This window comes from Asterias rubens, chromosome 3 (assembly GCF_902459465.1).
Source record: "Asterias rubens chromosome 3, eAstRub1.3, whole genome shotgun sequence".
Classification (NCBI taxonomy): Eukaryota; Metazoa; Echinodermata; class Asteroidea; order Forcipulatida; family Asteriidae; genus Asterias; species Asterias rubens.
The window spans coordinates 16,957,237-16,979,878 of record NC_047064.1 but is presented as its reverse complement, the minus strand read 5'-3'; the positions used below and the strand labels follow the sequence as shown (position 1 = coordinate 16,979,878).

The window sequence follows — 22,642 nt, the reverse complement described above, 5'->3', positions numbered from 1 at the left end:
AGACCTTTCTTATGCAACGTCACAGCCCGAGTTTTTGCCAACCCAGATTGGAAAACTATGGAAAGCCGTAAGTGCAAATCAAGAAAAGATCGCTTTTTTTGGGTAACAATGTAACACAATTTGTTGATTTTGTTTAAAAAAAAAAACGATTAGTTATGAGAGGTATTTTGTTTAGTTGAAAGTTTGCAGAAAATGTTGAATTTTGTTAAAACATCTGTTTTTACAATTTTGTGTTTTACTAACATTCGGCCGACCGTGCCAACCAAGGCTGTTTGTTTATCAACAAAAGATAGGTCTATATCATCAGCAGGGAGTAATGCACAGTGCACGAATGTTTGCCATGACAGGTGGTGGCCCATGCAGGGGTCTATGTGGGTCTTTGGAGACGCTAGGTGGCAGCATATTCACCAGGTAAATCAGTTGTTCTCTGTAAACGTGCGCACGCTCAAAACTACATGAACAGTAAAACTTTTCGCAAATACCAATATTGCGCAAGCGCTTATTGTTGAGGTGCATGCTAGTCTAGCCAGCAGTCAAACTTGATCGCTAGCTAGACCAGCATGCAGCTCATTTCACGCTGAACGAGCGCGTACCGAGTATTGACGATAAGGTTTATAGGCCTTTTCGCCAATACCTGGGCGGGCACAGTAGGCGTTGAATTAGGTGCATTCTGGTTTGTTAGGGATCAAATTCGATCCATAGCTAGACTAGAATGCACCTCATTCAACAGTTAGTGCTTGCGCAATCGGTATTTGCGAAAAGGTCTATGGAAGTTTAGCTGGTAAGTCTGCTGCCATCTAGCGTTCCAAATTCTCCCATTTCCGGTGTAGTTCTCGTCCCGGTCCTTACAGCACGAGCTTTCCATGTGGGATTCTGCAACGTAGGTCTCTGGTATAACCGGCGTCCTGGGACTCCTTGTACAGCCATCCGCCATTGATCCATTGAATACGATACTCCACGGCATCTGTGCATGTGTACCATGCTTCTATCTGAATGACAGAGAAGCGCATCAATTATGAAGAAGAAAAAAATCAGATAAAAGTAAAAAGTAAAAACATAAAATTAAAAACAATCTCTTGTTCTAAGATACTGTTAAACAGTTTTGCATTTTTCAATATTGCATATTTTAATAATTGCTTGCAATTTTCGCTTGCAAATTGTTGCTGACTTACAACTTATTGTTATACCTGTTGATAACTCTGCTAATGACTTTGTGTTTATATATAGCATTTTTTTTTTTTTAATTGTACTCCGTTAGCGTCATGGGACATTGTTTTCGTTGGATTTGGTGCTATATCAATTTTTGTTTGTATTATTTGTTTTAAAATAAAGGTGAAGGTTCTAAAATTGCTTTTAACCCTTTAAGTGCTATATACGTTTTTTTCGAATTGAGTTGTAAAAGTCATGACAATCATTTATTTTATTTCAATTAATCTGTTAAAAAATATCAAACTCAAGTTATAATTTCACTACATGGCGCTTGCGGCACATGTGGCCACAATGCATAATGTGAATTATAAATTGGTCGCAGACACTTTCGTAGTAGTCTGTGATTTTGTTTTTCACAGAGCTCGTGCAGGTACCTGATCTTACAGTGCTAAACACCCATCGGTGTATAATGGTTAAAAACCACAATAAATATCTTAGAATGGTACCTACCGAAACATCGTCGTCCTGGAACCGTCCAGTCAGCCCTGATGCCTTTAGGAGGTTGATGCAAAAATCCACGTGGTCCGTTCGGATTTGGTAATAACGGTCGCTCATAGAGGGTACTCTATCCACCCACATTTGACGGCATGTCATCAGGTTGGGAAACCTCTTAGTGTCAACACTGAAAGTATTAGGTGCGACAAAAATTGATTCAAGACCAAAAAGGGGATCTCACTGGAATCGGTCAATTATTTTGTCATGCCCCTTGGCGTATATTGTGTTAATAAATATTTGTTATTGCAAGTCCTAAGACACACAAGGCCTGAAGGCCACTTCAGGGTGTTATGGCCGTTGCCACCTATTCATGGGGCTGAAACAGGGTTAACCACTTTACAGTCCATACGGATGTAGGCTTGGGTATCATCCCCCTTTGCCGATAGAGCAGAAAGCACTACCACCCCAACTTAACGAAGCAGTCGTCTTATCAAATGAATTTTCTTCGAAACACAGCCATTTCGTTTACGTTTCGACTATAGTATCCCTAGTCATTCTCAGAACGAGGCACCACCACTCGGTTGGTGGCGCTGTTTCCTGCTATGGCCACTGGATGGTGGTTTGGGTGATTGTGTTCTCCCGGGGTGGAACTTGTGGTATGAGGGGGTTAAACAATCGTGTCTTGCTTAAAGTCACCTGGAAATATATATTTTTTCTTCAAACATTGGAGTATATGTTAATGCACAATATAAAATTTGTTGAGTAATTGTTTGTAAAGATTTATATGTTTAAAAAACAGATAAAGTTGTTTGGGGGTGACTCCGCCTACCCATTTTGTGACGTCAACCGAGGCAGACTTTTTATCGATCGAACATCGAACACACGTACGTGCAAGTACATGCAAGTCCCAGTCGTAAGTTTGTACGTTTCGAAAAAAAAGTTTATTTCTTGCATTTTTCAGGCAAAGTCGACCAGGTGTATTGCTGCTGGTGTATTGCTGCTGGATGCAGCAAAACAACTAAAAATGGGGTCAGTTTGCAAAGTGGTCCGGTCCGACGTCTTTTCCAGCGCTGTGCAGCAAACACTTCGAGCCGTCGAGCTTCAAATATCGCACCTCGATTGACGTCACGAACAGCGCCCTTTCGGGTCGGGCCTTCTTTTAAATTTGTAAACAAAATGGAAAGTAAATGAAACCTTAGTTAACTGTTTGTTCATATTCTACTCATCAAAACACATTATTTTAGTGACAAAGGCTTTATTTTGACAAAATACCACTTCCAGTTGACTTTAAGGACACTCACGACCGGGACTCGGTCGAACCCACAATCTGCTAATCAAACACCAGAGCTTGAATCCGTTATTCTTTTACCATGACTGAACACTTGTAAGAAACACATAAAACATTTTGGGAGTGAGTCCTTACCTGATGTCTGCACATTCGAACATGTGGTATCCATTCAAGTTGAAAGTAGAAGCTCTGCTACATTGAACATTCCTCCCGTAGAGCATCTGGCTAGTGCTGAAACCCATGCCCTCTTATAGAGTTACATACATACAAAGATTAAAGGACAAATATTAGTGCTTACGGAACGAGATCGATATAATAGTGAATTGTAGAGCATCTGGCTATTGCTAGACTTGTGGACAAGTCGTTAAATCGGCCCCACGCGCTGAGATAGTGGTCTCGCGAGATCACTGCTCTCGCGCGAACTGATGGCTCCCCGATTTCGACTAGTCGAAATCGGGGAGCCATCAGTTCGCGCGAGAGCACTATCTCAGCGCGTGGGGCCGATTTAACGACTTGTCCACAAGTCTAGGCTATTGCTGAAACCCATGCCCTCTAATAGAGTTACATACAATCAAAGATTAAAGAGACAAATATTGGTGTTGACGGAACAAGATCGATAATATGAGTGAATTGTAGAGCACCTGGCTAGTGCTGAAACCCATGCCCTCTTATTATAGAGTTACATACACCCAAAGATTTAAAGAAAAACGTTATTGTGAACGGAACAAGATCGATATGAGTAATTTGAAGAATCATTTTCGTTTGCGTCGGACTTAGTCGAGTTACCGTGTCAACTGGGTAAAAATTTGACCAGTATCTCTGGAACTGACTCATTGGTTGGTCAGTATCATCCGGAATCTGAGTAAAAACGACCCAGAAAAGGGTCAAACTGACGCAGAACTGAGTTAATTCAAACCACATTTTTTTTTACTCATTTTTGATTAAGTAACAGGGTCAGCTCGACACCAAAATGGGTCAGGCTGAGCAGAAATGGTTCAGACCCTCTGGAGCAAAGCATACTGTCTCAATCGGACTCAAAATTGGTTTTGTGAGCCTTTGAAATTAAAATCTTATCCACATGGTACTTCACCAATCCTTTGGTGGGGTTAACAAAATGGTATAGGCCAAATTAAGTCATGTTTAATCCATATCTAGAAGTTAAAATGTACAGAATGCACATTATTAGAACACTTCCTCGTACATTCATTCGGTTTCTTTCAGGTTGATACACAAAATCTAATCTAAAAACCTTTACATATAAAAAACATGTTAATTAAAACAAGATCGCTATGTCGTGAACATTTGTTTTTGATAATGAACAAAGTGATCCGTCGCTTTTTGTTTTTGCTATGTTACAATGTACTTTGTAGTTAGAACTTCGCAAGCCAATCAATGTTCTTATTCCAAAAGTTGGGATAAAAACACTTCATCAAACTAAAAAAAAAAATCAACTTACCTCTCTGTGTGCAGAACGGGCCTGTCCATCCTTGAAATGGTATACATGTACACGCACCAGTCACTTTGTCGCAAGAAGCGCCATTTTGACACTGGCATATCTGCGAACACCCCGTTCCGTAGCGGCCAGCCGGACATGCATTGCTGCAAGACGGACCCGTCCACCCTGCCTGACAGGCACAACTACCGTCGAACCGAGAGCATGAAGCTCCGTTGGAACACCTGCACGTGCCCGTACAATACGGCCCGTATGAGTCTTCGTCGCATGGGACCTGGCAAAGCGTCCCCATCCAGCCACTCAGACAGACACAGGAACCGTCGAATGTCGAGCAGGTGGCCCCATTCTGACATTGACACTCGCTCGTGCATTGTAGTCCGAAGGTGTTCTGAAAGCATGTCTGGCTGCATCGATCGCCCACGAACCCTGGTGGACATATGCACTGACCGTCAAACCTTGAACACTGTGCGTCGTTTTCACAGTTGCAGAACAACAGACAATTTGCTCCATAGGACCCGTGTGAACACGGGATGTCACAGCGTGCTCCCATCCAGCCAGACAAACAACTGCATGCACCAGTAATTGCATCACACGAAGCCCCATTCATACACCTGCAGACTTTGGAGCAACCTTCCCCATATCTCAACGGTGGGCATGACTGCTCGCATAACCTACCAAACCAGCCAGGCATGCACACACAAGACCCCGTCAACCGGTCACATTCGCCACCATTCAAACAGTTGCATTGACTTTGACAGTCCGGACCAAAGGTGCCCGTCAGACAATATTCTGTACAAAACTCACCGTGCCAGCCGGTGGCGCAGTAACAACTCCCCGTAGCTTTGTCGCACCTCGCGTTGTTTTGACATTGGCAGGTCTGAGCACAGTCGACTCCATACATCCCCTCATTACATTCAATATTGCAAAGCGAGCCCTCCCAACCAGCAGTACACATGCACCGTCCACTGAATCTGTCACACAAAGCGCCATTTCTACATTGGCAGAGTGATGTGCATCCAGGACCGTGCCTGCCTTGGAGACATGAGAGGTGGCAATAGCGTCCCTTCCAGCCGGCTTTGCAAGAACATGTCCCATCAAACCTGGAGCAGACAGCACCATTCTGACAGTAGCATCTGTTCTGACACCCTTGTCCCCATCTTTCTTCAGAACAGGGGGTCTGACACCCCATCCCAGTCCACCCTGACCCACATAAGCAAGATCCATCAATAGGATTGCACGCTGCTCCATTCCCACACTGACACTGAGAGTTACAATTGACACCAAACATTCCCTCCTCACAAGGCTGATCGCAAAACCTTCCTGTCCAACCGCCCAAACAGGAACACGACCCGTCGAATCTGCTACAACCTGCACCATTCTGACAACCGCATTCGTTCTGGCAGTCTTCTCCGAAGAAATTCTCCGCACAAGGCCTATCACAGTTAGCTCCAGTCCAGCCTGAACCACATCTGCATGACCCGTCAAATCGAGAGCAAGCTGCCCCGTTCAAACATGAGCACACTGAGTTACAGTTTACCCCGAAGTAGTCTGGGAGACAGGCTGTGTCACAATACTCGCCCATCCAACCACTAAGGCAGGTACATTCACCAGTGAATCGGTTGCAGTTGGCATTGTTTCTGCACAAACAAGATTGAGCACAATTAGCACCCCATCGCAATGGAGGACACGGCACGTCACAGAGGTCCCCGGTCCAGCCCGGTCGACAGATACAGTGTCCATCAACAGCAGAACAGGACGCCTGATTGGCACACTTGCAAGAGATAATACAGTTGAGTCCATACTGACCACTTGGACAACGTTGAGCGCATGAAGGTCCAGTGAATCCTGGGGGGCAGGAACACGTACCATCAAACCTTGAACAAGTCCCACCGTTCAAACAAGAACAGACACCCTCGCAGTTAACGCCATAGAATCCAACCTGGCACGGCATCCTGCAAGTGTCTCCCATCCAGCCCTCCTGACAAGCACACAACCCATCGAACCGTGAACAAAGTCCACCGTTCTGACAGTTGCACACTCTCTGGCAGTCTACACCCCATCTGTCCATCTCGCAAGGTATGTTACAGAAAGTCCCTGTCCAACCAGCAAGGCAGTCACAACTTCCATCGAATCGATTGCAGGATCCATCATTCTCACACAGGCAGTTGTTCTCGCAGTTTGGTCCGTAAAGACCCCTTGAGCAAGCTTGGTCGCAGAAATCGCCGGTCCAACCTGCTGGGCACGTACAAGCTCCACTAAACCGATTACAAGGGGCATTATTTGAGCAACGACACTGCTGCGTGCAGTCGGGACCATGCTGTCCAGGGCGGCATTCAGTACCACAGCTGGTTCCTGTCCAGCCTGCCGCACACACGCAAGAACCATCGAAACGAGAACACATGGCGTTATTCAAACACGTACAAGTTTCCGTGCACCCGGCACCCCAGAATCCTCTGTTGCACTCTTGATTGCACGATCTGCCTGTCCACCCAGCTGTACAAAAACACTGACCATTTACTCTGGAGCAAGTTGCACTATTCTCACACCGACAATAATTAACACAGTTGGGACCATACCTCGATTCCGTGCAGGGGTCCTGACAGTATTGGCCCATCCAGCCATCTGAACAAGAACACGTTCCGTCCACTGGTGAACAAGATCCACTATTCTCACAAAGACAACGAGATGCACAGTCCCTTCCAAAGAAGCCCTGTGTGCATGGTGTTTCACAAGACCGTCCTGTCCAACCTGGTTGACACGTACAGCTGCCATCGAAACGTGAACAAGTGGCATCGTTGTTACATCTACATGTTTTCTCACAACCAGACCCAAATGTACCAGGCAGACATGGAGTGTCACATGAGGCTCCGTACCAGCCCGAAGAGCAGACACATGTACCATCGAAACGGCTACATTCAGCACCATTCTGACATCTACATATGCCCGAGCAATCTTGACCATAGAAGCCTGTCTCACAAGGATCAGAACAGAACAATCTCCATCCCGGTGGGCAGGTGCAAGCTCCACTCACAGTATCACATATCCCACCGTTCACACATTGACACCGTTGGTTACAGTTGAAACCGTAGAAGCCCTCATCACACGGTAAGTCGCATCGCTCCCCTTTCCAACCAGCAGCACATGTGCACATACCATCGATGTGACTACAAGCAGCACCATTCAGACATCTACACACTTTCTCACATCCCATACCGAAGTAAGGAGGACTGCACGGCTGGTCGCACACTACTCCCATCCACCCTGGCGCACAGTTACATCTTCCATCAACGTTGTTACAAGAGGCGTCATTTTGACACAAACAATCAGTTGAACAGTCAAGTCCATACCGACCAATAGGGCATGGTTGGGCACAGGCAGGCCCTATCCACCCAGCAAGGCAACTACATATGCCCGTGATATGATGGCAAACACCTCCACTTTGACATAAGCAATTTTCGAGACAGTTCCGACCATAAAATCCAGCGGTGCACACATCAGAGCATGTAAGACCAGTGTAACCGTCTGTGCAACTACAAGACCCATCAACATGATGACACTGTGCGTCGTTTTGGCAGCGACACTCTGTTTGACAGTCGTAGCCGAATAACCCGTGATCACACGGTAGATTACAAAACATCCCTTGCCAGCCACGAGTGCACGAACACTGCCCATCTATGTGGTCACAGCCCGCACCGTTTTCACACCGGCAGTTCTCGGTGCATCGAAGACCAAAAGTACCTTCACGACAAGGACTCGCACAGAATTCACCCTGCCACCCGGCAGTGCACTGACATGCCCCTGTGATGTGATAGCAGGATGCACCATTTGCACACTGGCATCTCTCGCTACATTGTCGTCCATAGAAGCCTGAAGCACAAACTTCACTGCAAACAGAGCCCTTCCATCCTGGTGAACAGATACATGAGCCGTCGATGTGATGACATGAGCCACCATTCTGACACTGGCATGATTTGAGACAGCCGAGACCAAATGACCCAGATGTGCAGGGGTCCGCACAGAATTCACCTTGCCATCCCACAGTACACCTGCATGCACCGGTGACGTGATGACACACCCCTCCGTTCATACAGCGACACATCTTTGAGCAACCCTGTCCGTAGAAACCGGCTGAACACGGAGTGTTACAGTCATCTCCAATCCAACCGGCAAAGCATGAACATTCCCCGGTCACATGGTGGCAATCGCCGTTTTGACATCGACATCGTTGCTCGCAGTTTCGCCCGTATGTATCTGGAGAACAAACAACCCCACATTGGACCCCAGTGTATCCAGGTGCGCACACGCACATTCCGTCGACATGATTGCACGTGGCTGCATTCTCGCAGAGACACGGCGACTCACACCGCATGCCGTACAAGCCCTCCACGCACCTATCTTGGCAGAACTCCCCGATGTATCCCGGCCCGCATGAGCAACGTCCGTCAACAGCGTAGCAGTAGCTATCGCTCTGCGAACAGCGGCACGTTTTGCTGCACCGAGCACCAAACATACCCTGGTCGCAGAACGCTGCACAATATTGGCCCTGGTAGCCTGGAGAACAGAAGCACGCTCCCGTAACAAAATCACACGATGCGCCGTTGTGACACTCGCACAGCCCGGTGCACTCAAGACCGTAAGTTCCCTCTGCACATTGTATCTCGCAGTAAACACCTCTGTACCCAGCCGGGCATTGACACGCACCAGTCATTGGGTTACATATGCCCCCATTTTCACACCTACACATCTCTAGACACTGAACACCATACATATTCACCGGGCAAGCTGTTGAGACACAAAACAAAGGTATCGGTCAACTTATATGGTAGTACACGGCCTTTAAAGGCACTGGACGCTATTGGCAATTACTCAAAATAATTGTTGCCATAAAAACTACTCGGTAAACGAGCAAAGGAGAGATAATTGATAGTATAAAACATTGTGAGAAACGGCTTCGTTTGAAGAAACGTAGACTTTTTTGCGAAAGAAGTAATTTTACACTCCAATAGACAAAAACTTTCAGTCCTGAGGTCTTTTTATAGGCATCTGGAAGTACAGAAATTGTTCAACTGTTTTATTGTTATTCCCTCGCAACTTCGATGACCGAATTGAATCCAAATTTCCAAAGATTTTTTATTTTAGGATTTTTGGAGTACACGTGGGAACACTTGTCTCTGACATTTAGCAAAAGTGTCCAAGAGTGAAATCGTGATTTAGATGTACAACTCACGTGTGTTACAGCTTGGTCCAGTCCAGCCCGAAACACATGCACAGACGTTTGGTGCGACACAGATCCCTTCGTGTGCGCAAGGATTTGAGCAAACCGCTGTATGGGGCAAAAACAAGATTCACAAATACTTCAGACAGTTTTGCTATTCCTATTGGCGGAGAGCGTGTCACGTGGGTGTGTATAAACCTTTGTTTATGACAAGTAAAAAGTGTTGAAACATGGGCGTGACACGCGAGCTTGCACCTGTGCTTATAAGACAGTTTCTTCATTCCTATTGGTCGAGAGCAACAGCCGGGACAGTTGTGCCACATCACGCGATACGCCCGACGCGCACAGCATTCCCTTTTAAGGAGTTGTTTACCCGAGGGCGGCGGAGGGCCTTTACATTTCACAGCTGGAGGGGTGTTGTGGTGAAAGAAATCATTGGACAATTATAATTTTTGCATTTATTTTACTTTTTAACCAAAAGTGTTGATGTTTTTTTTACCGAAAAAGGTATTTGTGAATGGGAATCAAAGTGTGTTGAATCGGGTTTTCAACTAGTGGTTTAAACCCGACGAGGACTGGTTCTTGATAATTTTACCGAGACGAAGTCGAAGTAAATTGTCAAGAACCAGGCCTCGTTGGAATAAACCACTAGTTGAAAACCTCGTCACCACACATTGATTCCCTTATTCAATCCACATGGTAAATTATAGGGTTGTCAATGTTTAGACCAAAAAAATAGTATTAGGGAACTATAAATGTATAATGTGTCTCTCATGAGTTGGGGTGGTTCTAAAAAGAACCATTGGATTCAATTCGATCAGCACTATAATATAATAATAAACTACAGCATTTATAAGGCGCACTTTACTGAAAAAGAGGAACATTCAATGGCGCCGCTCAAGTTTTGTCAAGATGTTGGAAAGCAAAAAGCAAGAACAAGTGTGTTTTGAGTTTCTGCTGGAAGAGAGAGTGATGTTGTGTATTTGTATGTGGTATTCCGGAAGTGAGTTCCAGAGTCTAGGTGTTATGTTAGAGTAAACCATGTCCCCGCAACTGGCCAGGAGAGTTCGAGGAACATGGAGCGTATTGTTAATAGATCTTAGACCGGGTCTAGTTGTACGGGGTGTCAAGAGATGGAGATCGTGTATGTAGTATGTATGCTCTGATCGCCTTCTGGAGAAGGTCAAATTTTGATTAGCTCTTATTCTGAACTTGTTGTATAATACATGTTTTGTATACGAAGTTTTTAAAAATAAATAAACAAATACGCCCGTGATTCGGCACAAACTTACGGCTACATCCAGCTTGGGTGTTAGGGTCACCGGTGTAGCCTGGACAGCAGAAAATCGCCTTCCTCGTTTCCATTTGTCTCACCTCTTCGAACGCAAGGTAATAAGTAGGTCTGCCAAATAAAAAGGAACAGCATTTCATAAATCCAACAAATTTGACAGTTCGTCTAACGTTGCAAAAATGTCCACTGGATAGTATTGCACGGAGGACATAACTGCATGCGACACCCGGTCCCTGGGAAATCTGTCCACTGGATATTGTGTCCACCATATGGGAAATGCACGTGGGCTTAAAGGGACACACGGCTCATCGTTTACGCAATTTAGGGGTGTTGAATCATAAATAATTTATAGAAGTTCACGTGGGTTATCCGAACCCCAAAAGTGGTTCGGATAACCCACGTGACCTTCGTTTTTTGAAAAATGCGTTAAAACGGCAACATTTGATGGTTTCTTTTATCAAATATACTTTTCCATTACTAGAAGACCTTTAGAATCATGTTTCAGTGTATTTTGTAGCCTAAATAGCCCAACGAAGCCGGTGTGTCCCTTCAATGAGATTGATTCAAAAGAGGGCGCTATCGGAAGTAGTTTGTACGCAGTTTGCAGTAAAGGGGGACAGAATCTCCGGGAATAGAATCTCACCGTACCCAAATTGGAGCTACAGGTAGGCAATCGGTAGGCCTCCGGCCACGACTGTTGCTAATTGTGTTGCTAAAAGACGTTCCTTACTTCAACATTGTTGACAACGCGGGAATCCCCTTGCCGTATCCATAAACAGCCTAGTCGCTAATATCGGAAACGACCAAGCGTGATTTTCAAATGGTGTTGGAAACACCTTTAAATGCACACTGTCCCCCGGAAATTCTATCCCCTCATAGGGGAAATTAACATGAGCCGGAGTAGGCTGGTTCAAAAGAGGGCGCTATCAGAAGAAATGTACACAGTTAAAGGCAGTGGACACTATTGGTAATTACTCAAAATAATTATTAGCATAAAACCTTACTTGGTGACGAGTAATGGGGAGAGGTTGATAGTATTAAACATTGTGAGAAACGGCTCCCTCTGAACTGACAAAGTTTTCGAGAAAGAAGTAATTTTCCACGAATTTGATTTCGAGACCTCAAGTTTAAAATTTGAGGTCTCGAAATCAAGCATCTGAAAGCACACAACTTCTATATCTATGCACGTAAGTTTATGCGGTACGCGTCATCAGCGCCCGGTGCAAAACACGCACCGATGCGTCTTTCGGTCGGAAAGTGTGTGACGAAAATATTTTTTTTATTAGATTCTTCTACTTTCATCGTTTTGGAGAAAGTTCAGAAAGAGGAGGAGAAACACCAAACAACTAACGGCAGAAAAGGTATCTAGCTAATGATCTTACATTGTTTCTTAGACTGTGGTGATTTGTTAACCCTAAAAACACACATTTTCTGTCGTCATCTCTTCACTCGCCCATTGCTTTACACGTCGTGTTTTCGCTTGCGTTTTCACAGATTTTGCCCACGGTTTGGGGTATAGTCTGGTGCCGTCACAATTACGTATCTGGACGTTGATTTCCATAGGTGCTGTCCGTCTATAGGTTCTTTGTGTTTGTGGTTGAGAGGATCAGAATCTCCTGCATTACGGACTTAAGTTCTCATGTTCACACATGTGTAAATGTATAGTTACACACAGTATAAGACCATAGTCAGTAGTTCATGTTTCCAAACATGGCTTGCACCGCGTTCACACTTTGACCTTTCGCATTTCCTCAAAGCAATGCAATGCAAAGGTCTACATTGATGGATTTATAAGATCGGTTAAAATATTTTACAGATTATGTGGTTTATATCACCTCAGGAATGAAAACAACATTTATCGTTTATGTATTTACATTCCAACTGATCATACGACGACAACTTGTAACAATATTTTGAACTTTTTCCTGACCCCTGCTTGATAAACAGCTTTTCGAAATGCACAACACTCGTGTTCAAAGCTACCGTTTTCTATGCAAAAAAAATCGAGTTATTTGTATGAGTAAATGTTTAAATGGTTAATGTTTGTCTTTATGCTGCGACACTGCGTTATGCGAAAAATGTATACACTACCAAGCCTGTTTTATATGACAAATAAAACCACCATTGCTCACTTCGACCGAGAAAATTACGGATTTTGTATTTGAAAGAGAACCTCGGAAACATGACGTTCTTTTCATGATCAAATTAAAATTGAAATGACCACAGGTCGGTTGCACAGCATGCTTTATCGACTTTCATTTTCAATTTCAACAAAAACTACTAATTTAAACACCCGGCGCATTCAGTTTCTTTTCAAATGAATGCTTCATTGAATCAGCATTCACAAGTCAAAAGGAATAATTCAATTTCACCAGTTTATAGCACACACTGGTCACATAAAGTCACTCAGCTTCACACAGGCCGCAAGTTTCGCTCGATTTTGTAAAAGGCAGTTTGAGCAGCATAAGCCTGTAATTGAATCTTTGTAATTTTGGAAGCCAATTCATAAATACCTCAGACAGTTTCGCTATTCCTATTGGTGGAGAGCGCGTCACGTGGGTGCGTATAAACCTTTGTTTATGACCGGTAAAACTTGTTGAAACCTGGGCGTGACACGCGAGCTTGCACCTGTGCTTATAAGACACTTTCTTCATTCCTATTGGTCGAAAGCAACGGCCGGGACAGTTGTGCCACATCACGCGATACGCCCGACGCCCACAGCATTCCCTTATAAGGAGTTGTTTACCCGAGGGCGGCGGAGGGCCTTTTTACCATTCCATAGCTGGAGGAGTGTTATGTTGAAAGAAATCATTGAACAATTATAATTGTTGCATTTATTTTAATTTTTGACCATGTCTTATTTTGAGGAAAATAAAGTATTTTTGATTTCAATGGCCCAATTTCACACTTCTTAATAATTTAATGCCCAGCAAAAAATAGCAGGATACTAAACACAAATTGTACAAGTGTCATGGTATTTTGGCTGGTAACCCTGTTCTGGAGAGCGTGTTCTTTTGAGTAGCTTCTTTTTGGGGGTGTTAAGCAGCTCCATGAAATTTGGATCATGAAGACCATTTTGCACAGTCGGTTGCGCGGATACCTAGGTGATAATGATATAAACCGTATTCCTTAAAAAGAACTCGCTTCACTTTTGTGTAGCCGACATCGCGTGGCGACCGACCCCCCCCCCCCCCCCCCCCCCCACCTTCCGTAGGCATACACGCTCGTGATGGTCTAATCCATACGGCCAAGATTAAGCAAAATTTAATGCAAACTGGTACGGAGCCATGGAAGTGTCATCCGACATGTTGACATTATCACATAATTTATCTCGGGATGACGACATCCTGAAGATGTCGTCTTCAAAATATATTTAATCTTGATTGGCTCTAATGTCGAGATTATGCTAGCACTAGATATCGACTCCCGGAGTTTATTCATCATGGACATGTTACATCCCAAAAGTGTTGAGAACCCAATATAAATTTTCGTGTGAAGGCAACCCAACAGTTTTCAAGATTGTCGTCGTCCCGTTTATTTTTACTTTACTTTAATTCTTCGAAATAAAACTATAAAGTAAGCAAAGGCCGTCCAGGGAAGGGCAAAAGTAAAAAAAAAAAAAAAAAAAAGGTGTGCCCTCCCAGACCTAGGTCATAAAAAGTTCACGTTTGTCCTCATCCTGCAGTAATATATCTTAGAATCTCAACAATTACACTGTTAAAGAGAGCTCCGTACAATATGGCGTTACATCGACAGTAGCAAGTGGAGCATTTTTTAACGTTCTCTGCACTTGATCGCATGAATTTAATCTGATTAAAATAACATTTTCCCTTAGAATACGCTCGATAAACATATAAGTTTGAGTAGCTAGTGCATGGTCGTTTAATCGCTGGATTTTTATTTACATAGACAGGTCCGCTGACTCAAGAGAACTCCCCATTGACTCGTACACGAGTGGGTCCGCCACTGGAATAATAACCCGTTTTTTAATAACCCGTTTTTATATAGCGCTTTTCACACCCGGAGGGCGTCCCAAAGCGCTTCACATTATTACCCCTCGTCACTGGGCCTTAAATCACTCCTTAAACCACCTCAGCTCCCTGGTGGGGAGTATACAGCCTTGTGCAACATTAATATGGGCTACTCGGCTAAATCAATCACAAGAACCATATCTGCCCTCACAGGTACCCATTTACCCCTGGGTGGAAAGAAGCAATTATAGTTAAGTGTCTTGCTCAGGGACACAAGTGTCACGACCGGGATTCGAACCCATACTCTGATGAACAGAAACACCAGAGCTTGAGTTCGGTGTTCTTATCCACTCGGCCACGACACCCTACATGGAATGGTCTATTACAATCTCTAGATCTGGGAGACTGTGTGATTGCTGTCACTATTGTATCCCTCGGTTGGCCTATATTGAGATAATCATTGCCAGTTGTCAAATTAATGTATGGTTTCAGTGTAACGTCCAAAATGGACCCTTCCGCACTTGATCGAATACGTTGGCCATGAAAATGTTGTGAATTTTTGGCCGAATCCGAATTGGCGGCTAAGGCTTCGGCTGTTGCTAAGTGTGTTGCTTAGGACGTCCTATACCTCAACGCATGATGACGCGGAAATAATATAGCCGTAGCCGGAGCTGTAGCCGCCGATTTGGACACGGGCCTTATACTGAATGCCGTGACAAAAGATCTACTCACAAGCAAAGTATAAGCACCAATCTAGATCTTACCTGTGCATTATACATGAGTCAGTGTTCTGCCATCCGCATGGTACCCTGTGCGCCTCTGTCCGAAATGCAGTGATTTGGCGGTTTCGAGTTACAAGCATTCTGTCAATAACAACAAAAATTAACAAGTTAAAATAACACATTATTGAAAAAAATATATATACAAAAACTAATAACATTTTTTTATATATAATCTGCTGCACTGGTTTTAGCTTTTAGGTGTATAGCTGGCAGGTGGACCATCTTACTGGTACGATAAAGTTTTCCAAGTTCGCCTTTGTTGAACTTTTCAAGTCTGTATGGCCTATGATCTTCCCGTCAAGTGAAACTCGGCAACTCCCACAAGGGGAATAACAACACCAAGCTGGTAGCGCCCAATCTCTCTCATGCAAACATTTGTTTAACGTCTATGATAATGAGTTGCACAAATCAATAAATTAATTGTGATTCAGTATAAATAGACGCCAGTATTCACTCATGTCAATGTGAAATCAACGGTTATCTTGGCAAGATTCGAACCAACAATGTCCAGCAGTCTAACCATTGGTGTTCTGTTGTTATGACTAAATACTTAATAATAATAATAATAATAATAATAATAATAATAATAACGACGACGACGACGACGACGACGACGACGACGACGACAACGACGACGACGACAACAATAATAATAATAATCATAATCATAATCATAATCATAATCATAATCATAATCATAATCATAATCATACTCATAATCATAATCATAATCATAATCATAATCATACTCATAATCATACTCATACTCATAATCATACTCATAATCATAATCATACTCATAATCATACTCATACTCATAATCATACTCATAATCATAATCATAATCATAATCATACTCATACTCATACTCATAATCATACTCATAATCATAATCATAATCATACTCATACTCATAATCATAATCATAATCATACTCATACTCATAATCATAATCATAATCATAATCATAATCATAATCATACTCATACTCATAATCATACTCATAATCATAATCATAATCATAATCATACTCATAATCATAATCATAAATGCTCAGATTTTACATCCTTTGAGCATATGGACCTTACAGTCAACTCTGCAAGTAAGTCATTGAGATTAGTTGTCATCTATAGACCTCCTCCCTCCAAAAACAATACTACGGCCTCAATGTTTTTGAACGAATTCTCAACACTGATTGAACGCTTGTCTGTGATTGCAACCAGTATGCTACTCACTGGAGATTTCAATATCCACGTTGATGATACCAATGATACAGTTGCAAAGAAGTTTCTAGATATGCTTGTTTCAGCTGATCTTCGTCAACTTGTTACGGGCTCCACACATAGACATGGTCACACACTTGATTTGCTCATTACTCGTCAGGCAGATGATACTGTACATCATATCGAGTTGGATCATAGTTTACCATCAGATCATGCAGCAGTTATGATGACAGTGGAAATCTCCAAGCCAGACTGTACACGACTATCCATTACCTCTCGTAATCTACGGAACATCAACTTGGAAGATTTCCGACATGACATTGAAATGTCACCACTAACTACTGACCCATGCACCAATTTAGATGATTTAGTCGATCAGTATGACAACACCTTGCGTAGTCTGATGGATAAACATGTGCCTGAAACCACTCGCACCATCACACTTCGCCCTCACACACCTTGGTACTCTGACATCCTTCGTTCATCTAAACGTGTAAAACGCCGACACGAACGTAAATGGAAAAAATCTGGACTTGAGATTGATCGTCAAGTGTTTCGGGAGAGCTGTAACACCTACCGCCATATACTACAAAGCGCTAAAACTAACTATCATAGTAATCAGATCGCACAATGTGACTCTCGAAAGCTTTTTCGTATGGTGTCCAACATGACAGGTAGTTCAGCACGGGTTCTTCCGACTGTACCTGAACACGACTTAGTAAATCAGTTTGCCAATTTTGTTCACTGGCAAGATCAAAGACATAAGATACAGTCTAGACCATACCACAGCCACACCCATCTCAGTCAACATTGATAAGTCTTGTACGAGCAGGTTTGGTACATTCACTTCAATCTCCATGGATGCTGTAAGAAGAATCATCATGGGTACATCAAACAAGTCCTGTTTGTTGGATCCTCTCCCTACATCCTTGTTGAAGAACTGTATTGATGAAATACTACCTGTTGTTACTAACATCGTCAATCTCTCCCTAATGCAAGGCTACATTCCCCGGTTGATGAAGTCAGCCATAATAACTCCGGTTATTAAGAAAGCCAATCTTGATTCCGAAGGTTTGCACAATTACCGGCCAATTTCTAACATACCCTTCATCACCAAAGTCCTGGAACATGCTGCTTCATCACAGTTAATGTCGTATATTGAGGAAAACAGTCTTCATAGCAAAATCCAGTCAGCATATAGGCATCATCACAGCACTGAGACAGCTATGTTGAAGGTACACAATGATCTACTCCGAGCTGTGGATAACAACAAGGAAATAGTACTTGTGCTACTCGATTTATCTGCTGCCTTCGATACCATCGACCACAAGTTGTTGCTAAAACGTTTTGCAGATAGATATGGTGTATCTGATGTTGCACTCAAGTGGTGTTCCTCATATCTCTCTGAGCGTGGACAATCTGTTGCCATCGGTGAGTCTGTGTCAGAACAGCATCCACTTACCTATGGCATACCACAGGGCTCAGTCATTGGCCCCAAGCAATTCACTTTGTACACTGCTCCAATTGATGATATTTTAGCTGCACATGGCATTGAAGGCATGGTCTACGCAGATGACACGCAGCTTTACACGTTTTTTGATCCATCAACACGAGACACTGCACTTGCTTGTGTGGAAGCATGTATTGCTGATATTAGAGCATGGACAATTGCAAACAAGCTCATGCTGAATGACTCAAAAACGGAGATCGTTCATTTGTCATCCCGCTTCCGCACGACACAACCTTTACGACCGCTGAAAATTGGACTTTCATACATCGAACCCGTGCCACAAGTACGTATTCTTGGTACTATGGCTGACCGTCACCTCACAATGTCACGCCATGTAAATATGGTGTCCCGGAATGCTACATATTCGATTAGAAAGATCGGTCAACTACGCAAGTTTCTGAACCGTGGTACAACTGAGATACTTGTACATGCTTTTATTTCTTCTAAGCTAGACTATTGCAACAGCCTATTACATGGATTGCCTCACTTTGAACTTGCTAAGCTGCAGCGTGTCCAAAACACAGCTGCTAAGCTCGTTGTCCGTGCCAAAAAACACGACCATGTTAAACCCATTCTACACAATCTCCACTGGCTCCCAATTCGCAAACGCATACTGTTCAAATCACTCTTGATGGTCTACAAGTCCCTTAACTACATGGCACCTGTTTACATTAGGAATCTCCTCAATCCATATGCCCCTACCCGCTCCTTGAGATCCAGTGCCAAAGGATTACTGACAATTCCACAAGCATCCCGTACATCACTGTCCTCCTATGGGGACAGAGCTTTCTCCATTGCAGCTCCAAAAGAATGGAATAAACTCCCCGATGACATTAAATTTGCAAAATCACTAAACCATTTTAAGAAGGCTCTGAAAACCTATCTTTTTAAATTGTCATTTGTTTAAATAATTTATATTGTGATCATAGTTGTCAAGTGTTTAGTTGTATTGTCACCTTTCGAGATTACCCAAATTGTGTATATTTTTAATCACTCCTGACTGGCTCGGGTTTTTATGTTTTATTTTAATTGTTAGTTATTCTTAAATTCATTCATATTGTTATTGTAGTTTCAAATCGTTTTCTGTTTAAATCATTTTAATATTTTTTCTTTTCTTGTTACAGCGCTTTGGGGTCGTTAGGGCGTAAAGCGCTTTATAAATGTTACCATTATTATTATTATTATTATTAATCATAATCATAATCATAATCATAATCATAATCATAATCATAATCATAATCATAATCATACTCATACTCATAATCATACTCATAATCATAATCATAATCATAATCATAATCATAATCATAATCATAATCATAATCATAATCATAATCATAATCATAACAGCAAGAAAAAAGGTTGCTGGCAGTGTAAGCACAGTGTAATCCACCATAATCATAAAAACCGATTACACATTTTGCATGACATCGATTAAAACAAAAATACTTAAAAACGCTCACGAGCGATAATCTGCAAACGGGAAATTAGTTCCAACTATTTCTCATCAAATGTATGTCCTTTCATACAGAAATATTTCAAGAAATGTTTTCAACTATCATCATCACTAGACCGTGTAACTTGTATGTAAATCTGTGATGTTTGACGCGAGTTTTTTTCTTACCAATCCTGTAGTGTTCCTTTAACATTCGTTATTAAGTTTTCCCACAAAACATTAGAACACAACTTTTGCCTCTGAAACCACTAATACCCCATCGCACCGAACCCGTCCTCATCCCCACTACGTTCTGGAAAAAAAGTATTCATGTAGTATCGGTGCCAGACGTTGTTTTTCACACGATCCCTCGCTCGCTCCTTCCTGGCCGCACACATTACTACATTATCGTCTTAATACAAGACTGCATTTTCAGAACGTAGTGAGAACGAGTTCGGTGTGAAGGTTTTTTGTTTAGTTTTTTTTTAAAGTTTTGTTTGATGCAAGTTCGCTCCAAACAAGGCTAAAACCATAGATATAGGGCTATAACAATGATTGAATATGAAAAAACTCGGGAGAGCTGAAGGTGGGAATTGATATTCCTCTAATAAAAATCAGTCTAGATTTTGATTTAGCGAAACATGCACCATGCAAGGAGTTCAAAAGAAATTCAAGAATTAGGGTTTTGAGAAATGTTTTGGTCCGAATAGAAGACAAACTTACGGTTGGTCATGTTCACACACTCCCGTATGAAGACCCACTGGTATGTGGGTAGCAGGAACACATAGGGCAGTTGCATTCTCGTAACTGTCCTGTCCAAAGCTCCCCCCGAAGGCCGCGAAGGCGAGCAGGACCACCGCGTAGTACCAAGCCATGATCCGCTACTCATGGAAGATCCAACCTCTATGGAAACATTCCGGCATCACGCAGACTTATATTTAGGGGAGTCCTCCCGGGCACAACTTCAAAAAGCATGTATAAGCACAACAACTAGCTAAGCACAAAATAATATTGCTTAACAGAAACAGGTTACCGGCCCAAAATGATATTAAATTGTACATTGTTGAGACTGGTGCCCCATTCATTTTTCTCGCTTAGCAAATAATTTTTGTTCAAGCAATATTTGCTGCTTTATAAAATTGCACCCCGATCTTTATCTATCTTATTTTGTAATGTTAAGAAGCTAGTGAATAGTCTGTTTACTTAACATTGTCTACACGATACTGGATGGTTTTGTGGACAAATCATCCTCAAAAGATGTTTTTGTTTGTGAAAGTTTAACATTCTCTTTTCCTCCACTATGATGTGCTTGGAATTTGGAAAATTAAACATAATCAAAAAGGTCATCCCTTCTTTTGATGAAATCTTTATTGTGGAAATGAAAGTATGGGGTGGCCTTTACTCGATAGGTTTCACCCGATCTCGTAGTATCTCGTACACAACACGATATAAAACATTAATTGTTTTGAAATCAATGTTCGCATACCGGCAATATAGGTCAACGTCGGGACAATGGGCGTTGCCAAAATTCTAATATACAGATAGATAACATTCCAAAATGTAAAAGATTACAACACAATCGGATGATTAAGTTGCCTCCAAATTGTACAATAAAATAATACCAAACTCAACGTGAAATAACATAATAAACATAAAGCAATTTATTACTGAAATAGTGGACACTGTTGGTAATTACTCAAAATAATTATTATCATAAAACCTTTCTAGTTTTTTTTTTTTTTTTTTTAATGCATATGTTGAGATACACCAACTGTAAAGACTATGCGATTGACAATTTTATTACCAACAGTGTCCAACAGGATGCTCGGGGCATGCGGTGTGATATTTCAATGCACGATGACTGGTTCGTGTGCCTTACCTACGTGTTAATATTGTGGTAGAAATTCAAAACTTGGTAAGGCCAGACGTTTCGATCCTAGAGTGTTTCTCTCGAAGGCATGACGTAAGTGTAACATGAGTCGTCAGGTGGAAATGCATAAATAGCGCGTCAGAAAGCACACATCAAGGGGCGAGCATGGGGTTTGGGTTGGAGGGTGGTGGGGGGGGGGGGGGGGGCTGGTGTGACCACAAGAAGATAGAGACACAAAGGGACAGATCAAAAGTGGGAAGGAGAAAAAGTAGTTAATTGTTAATGAGGCTTGAATCTAAACGGGGAATCTGTGGGGAAACGAAAAAGGCATATACATATATAGACAGAAAAGAAGGCATATATAGACAGAGGTTTGTTAGTCATTTCGTTAATTGGATGATCAGACAATGAAGAAGAATGGACTGAAGTCGCCGTATCCACAGTTTCTCCTTGATATTACAATGACACTTGAAGCTGGACAAGGATGTTCGAGCGAGTACGTCGTAACTACGCATGTACGGAGCTGGTATAAATGGTGACCCGTGATCGGATCAAGGGGTCGACTAATATTATGTGGGCACTCGAACTTTCTCCTGGTTGGAAGACGACAACGGAACAGGGCCCAATTTCATGGCTCTACATGTACTTACCGTAAGCACAGAATCGGCGCTTACGGGAGCAGGGAATTATGTGCTTACGGCAAGCGTATTTCACGGATAAGCGGCGATTTTGGGGGTTCTGTACGTGCGTACTCCACGTTACTAGGTGTTCTATGCTTACAAAGTTAGCGCAGAAATTCGGCGTTTGTACGTAAGCGGGGAATCTTAATCTTAAGCGCAGAATTTGGCGGTAATAAGCAGAGCCATGAGATTGGGCCCCGATCACGCTGTGATGGTGTCAAATGCGGGAACAAATGGCACTCTTGGCCATCCTATCGGTAACGGCTAAAAAACAATCACA

At 42.7% G+C, this 22,642-nt stretch overlaps 1 protein-coding gene across 1 annotated transcript; it reads right to left on the bottom strand.

The window, feature by feature from the left end:
• Positions 1–246: 246 nt before the first annotated feature.
• Positions 247–20,688, bottom strand: LOC117288223 (multiple epidermal growth factor-like domains protein 6). The gene is made up of 8 exons (XM_033768992.1): positions 20,536–20,688; positions 15,627–15,725; positions 10,893–11,002; positions 9,613–9,708; positions 4,389–9,167; positions 3,068–3,179; positions 1,660–1,831; positions 247–989 (listed from the first exon to the last, which is right to left on the bottom strand). Exons 1-8 carry the CDS (start codon positions 20,685–20,687, stop codon positions 846–848), a joined length of 5,664 nt encoding a protein of 1,887 aa, XP_033624883.1. The 5' UTR covers position 20,688; the 3' UTR covers positions 247–845.
• Between the last annotated feature and the right edge of the window lie 1,954 nt (positions 20,689–22,642).